This window comes from Anneissia japonica, unplaced genomic scaffold (assembly GCF_011630105.1).
Source record: "Anneissia japonica isolate Jap-2015-1 unplaced genomic scaffold, ASM1163010v1 scaffold21_len1647178_cov195, whole genome shotgun sequence".
Lineage (NCBI taxonomy): Eukaryota > Metazoa > Echinodermata > Crinoidea > Comatulida > Comatulidae > Anneissia > Anneissia japonica.
In genome coordinates this window covers 862987-867169 of record NW_022750455.1, presented here as the reverse complement: position 1 = coordinate 867169, position 4183 = coordinate 862987, and the positions used below count along the sequence as shown (strand labels likewise).

The 4183-nt window shown below is 32.8% G+C and overlaps 1 protein-coding gene across 1 annotated transcript in view; it reads right to left on the bottom strand.

The window, feature by feature from the left end:
- Positions 1 to 1789: 1789 nt before the first annotated feature.
- The window catches only part of LOC117121358 (gamma-butyrobetaine dioxygenase-like), a 10411-nt gene continuing 8017 nt past the window's right edge, over positions 1790 to 4183 (bottom strand). Inside the window, exon 5 of the mRNA XM_033266526.1 lies at positions 1790 to 3360. Within this exon, the coding sequence (XP_033122417.1) occupies positions 3203 to 3360 (158 nt within the window). The 3' untranslated portion in view covers positions 1790 to 3202. The remainder of the gene's footprint in view (positions 3361 to 4183) is intronic.

The following is a 4183-nucleotide window of genomic DNA, read 5'->3' as shown; positions in this document are numbered from 1 at the left end:
AATATCATATACTGTATAATCATATTTACCTAACTTTGGAATTAATTAATCAGTGACGTGCTGTATTATTTCGAGAAGATAAAGTGAGGACGATTCTTTTTTTTTTTCGTTACGATTATCTTTTTGTTTTAAAAGTCTGTCATCTAGGCCTAACCTATACCTAGTTGCTAGCAGCCTACTCTATATAGAATGAGGCTCCTAAGAAGAGTCAACACTGCAGAGGAGAAAGGTTGGTTGTTCAGACACTGAGTAGGTTTGTGAATCGTCGGCGATAATATTAATTTCGCCTGTAAATGAATGATAAAAATATTAATAACATGAAAGTTTTTTAATTGTATCTAGGCGCCTAGGCCTAGGCCTATGGCTTCGTAAACTTTAATTTATGAAATAAAATATGCTGGTCATCTTCAAACCGACAAATAGCCTAGGCCTATTTGTAAATTGTAATCTAAACAATAAATCAAAGTTGAAGAATCATTGCATTGAGAGAAATTTTTGTACAACATATGCCTAATCATTCATAATCAAGAAGCCAGGCCTTGTAAGTAAAATAACAGCATTCTCCACACTTCTGTTTATAATATTATTAGTGAGTTATTATTTATTATTCATTATTTACTATTCATTGAAATTTTGATTTGTAATTTGTAAAACATTTAAACGTTTTGATTTAAAATATGTATTAAAACAATCAATAGGCCTATATTATAACACAATTAGGCCTAGGCCTATATCTTTAAAGTATATGTTTATCTTTAAAATCTTTAGTTGCACAATTTATTGATTTGTAAAGCACAATTGGGCATGTTTGCATAGCTCAGGACTCCTTGGACAAGTTTTCGCTTTTATTGGAGGATTCAATTTTTATTTCTAATTATAATAATTTAAGCTACCTTTGACTGATACTTCATGTAGCTTTCTGGAAATTTAGATATATATTTTAATAGCAAAGTGCAACAACGCATCTTTTTATAAATCATTGCTGCTTGAAAATTCTTTCTTTTTTTTTTTTATTATCATCGTAATTAAGCTGATTTAAGTACTACCTTAAGATGTTCGGCCGAAGAAGTACCGAAATTTAGGCCTGTCTAGGCCTAGTAGTAGTAGGTGGATATATTATTACCGCGAAGTGGGGCGGGCGGTACATGCCTTGTAATTTACTACGTGGATAGCGAAATGTTTCGATCGCCATGCGAAGTTAAAATAAAATACCAAATCCTCCTCCTTTTTGGAATTTAAGGAAATTAATACATTTTTGTTTCTTTGTTGGATCGATTGCAGCAACCCAAACCCAACATAACGGTATTTCACATTATATAGCATTAATCATCTATAATAACTGCTAACTTCCTACCCTATCGCGTTGTTTTGTTTTGGTGACAACATGGCCGGTGTAAGTCACGTGATTGAAATCGAGTTGGCCAAACTCTCTCTATCTACGGCTCTGGCTCTCTGTGTGACGTATATGTCGGTTGTTTCAGCTCTATTTGTTTTACTGCACTTGGAAGTAACACCTATACTAAGGGTCGAATGATGGCACGTAGAAAAAAATTATTACACTTTTTTTTTTTAAGTGATGAAGGTGGGTGGTGTTTTTTAAAATAGTTTTTTTAAAACAATTTTTTTCTATGTGCCCTTAAAACTTATATGTCCTCCATAAATGTAATTGTCTCATAAAACACCTGAAAGTATTACCTTCTAAGTATATTTTCATCTTTTATTAAAAGATGTATTGCAAACCAATTATTTTTTTAATACATTAATAAAATAACAAACAAGCCAGCAAAAATAATTTTTCCTTTATATATATTTTAATTTCAGCATAATATAAATCACCCATTGTAAAACACAAATCTGTAAATTCTAATATACTTTCTCAAATACATTGTTTAAAAAATATTTCACTTTCCAAAGATGCTGTATATCACCAAATTTATCTCCTTTAATTCATCAGCCATCTTTATATTTTCTTTAAAAATATAGATATAAGGATTTTCTACTACACTCCACATTGTTTGAAACAACAATTGAATATTCTTTAATCTTCGGAATAATTAAAAAGTTGATATGTTTGCATATCTTTAAAAGCGATCAAGGTATGTCTTACTCTTCAATAGGCCTATAATGGCTTAATCAACAAAAACGGTACAAAAAACTACAGTATATCAAACACTTTTGTAGTAGCTCACACATGAGTAGGTTATTGAGGGAATAAAAAGTCCATTTCGTGACTTTACAACCGTGAATACTATAAACAAAAACAGCCGAAACTTATAAGCATACTAATGTGTTTAATTCCCTAAAAAACAATTTTGAAGGTTTATACTACTTGGTGGTATTCATTTATTTTTTGTATTCCATACTTTACATTTATAATAACATATAAAAATTCTTTATTGTTCATTCATATAAAACAGAAATGTAATTTGAACTTGCATACTGTACATTTACAAATTTTAACAATAAAGGCAAATGCACAACACCATCCATAAAATAAACAATTTACCAATACTGAAATAAGAGGTTACATAAATTGCACAATTAACTATAAAAATATGACCTTTTTTCAAACAATTTATAAAAGTAGCAAAATTCTTTTGCAAACATAATCATATAATAAATGATTTTTGTTCTCAACTCTGTTGCACTTAGAACAATTCTTTAGAGTCCATGAGAATCAAAATGTCTATGCAGCAAATTAAAATTAAAATATGCCATCTTTCTTTCTATTATTTTAGCGACATTATTGGTCCATGTTAGTAAAGATACAGTAAAGATAGTAGCCCTTACTTGCATTGTCAACTGTGCTGAATTGCACAAGGGATAATGGGAGTAGTTTTGACTATTGTTAGCTGTAGAGGGAAGTGCTTTACTATTTATCACCCCTCAATAAAAAAGCACACCAAGTGGAAGTTCTGATTAATATACTGTACTAAATCTGTGTCATAATTGTATGCACTATCTTTATGTACAGAGGGATGTCGCTAAATTGGCATCAATCACTCTACAGTATACCTTAAATCAATAATATCATGCTTGAATATAAAAGGTGGGCCTATTATCTATATCAGGCCAATTTAAAATTAGAGAATTAGTGTACTTATCACACAGTCATGATTAATATCAGTTGCCGATAATGGCACTTGCATAGTTCTTGTGACGCGAAAAACCATACGTCATGTGTTTAATAGGCTGTATATATTTATTTTAGTTTATCTGCAATTCCTCTCATTCGGGAATAGATTTCATCCCAGTCGATGTAGATTCCCTGTAGGTGACGTGGGGTTTGACACCCTGGTGGAACTGTGAATGCTGAACGTCCATGCAGTACCCGAGTGTTATTAAAACAAGCTGCTTCACCTGTAAAGTAGAAATTTTTGATTATGATTTTTCCACTGTAACATTTATCAATCATAAATTCTATATTACCACAGAGCTTTAACATAATGCCAGCACACAACTCGTTGTGCATGAACATTCTTTTACCCGTAAAAGCCCCTCCCCTTAGTTATTGTTGTATAAACGTATGTAGCCTACTGCCACGTGTATTTCTGGTACAACACGTATGCTTGCGTGGCAAGCGCTAAAGTACTAGCCCTGACCAGATTCGTCAATTGTTTAGTTTGACTAACACTCCAAAAAGCTGCACTGCTCTGAACAAATTGTGGGCAATCAGCTAAACTGGTGGAAGCCACTGTGTGTGCACTGAACCGTGAAGATCTCTTGGTCCTTGGTTCTATTCCCATCAATGCTCTCCTTGTATTTAAACTAGATGGCTGAAATGCAAGTTTCAAAAGTGCGCCGTCTTTTGGATGAGACATTTAAGCCGTTGGTCACATGTGGAAAATGGCTCATGTGCATGTGTGATAATGTCCTCCTGGTTAATGACCTTTAAGGTGGTACCAAACACAGAACTACCAGGAGACCACTGTGGTGAAACTGTGGGTAGGACTAGGATCTAACTTGTCATCTTTTAGTGATGAATGGTACCTTCTTTGGAAATACCACATTACGAAATGAGGGATGACTAAGTTAAGATTCTACCAATTAGATTAAGTATTTAGTAATTAAGAGTAGAGTAAGGGGAGGGACTAAAACCCAGTATAATAATTAAGATTCCCTCCTTGATGAGTTAGTTAGAATTGTCACTGCTTTATAGAAACAGCTTGTACATATCTGCTCC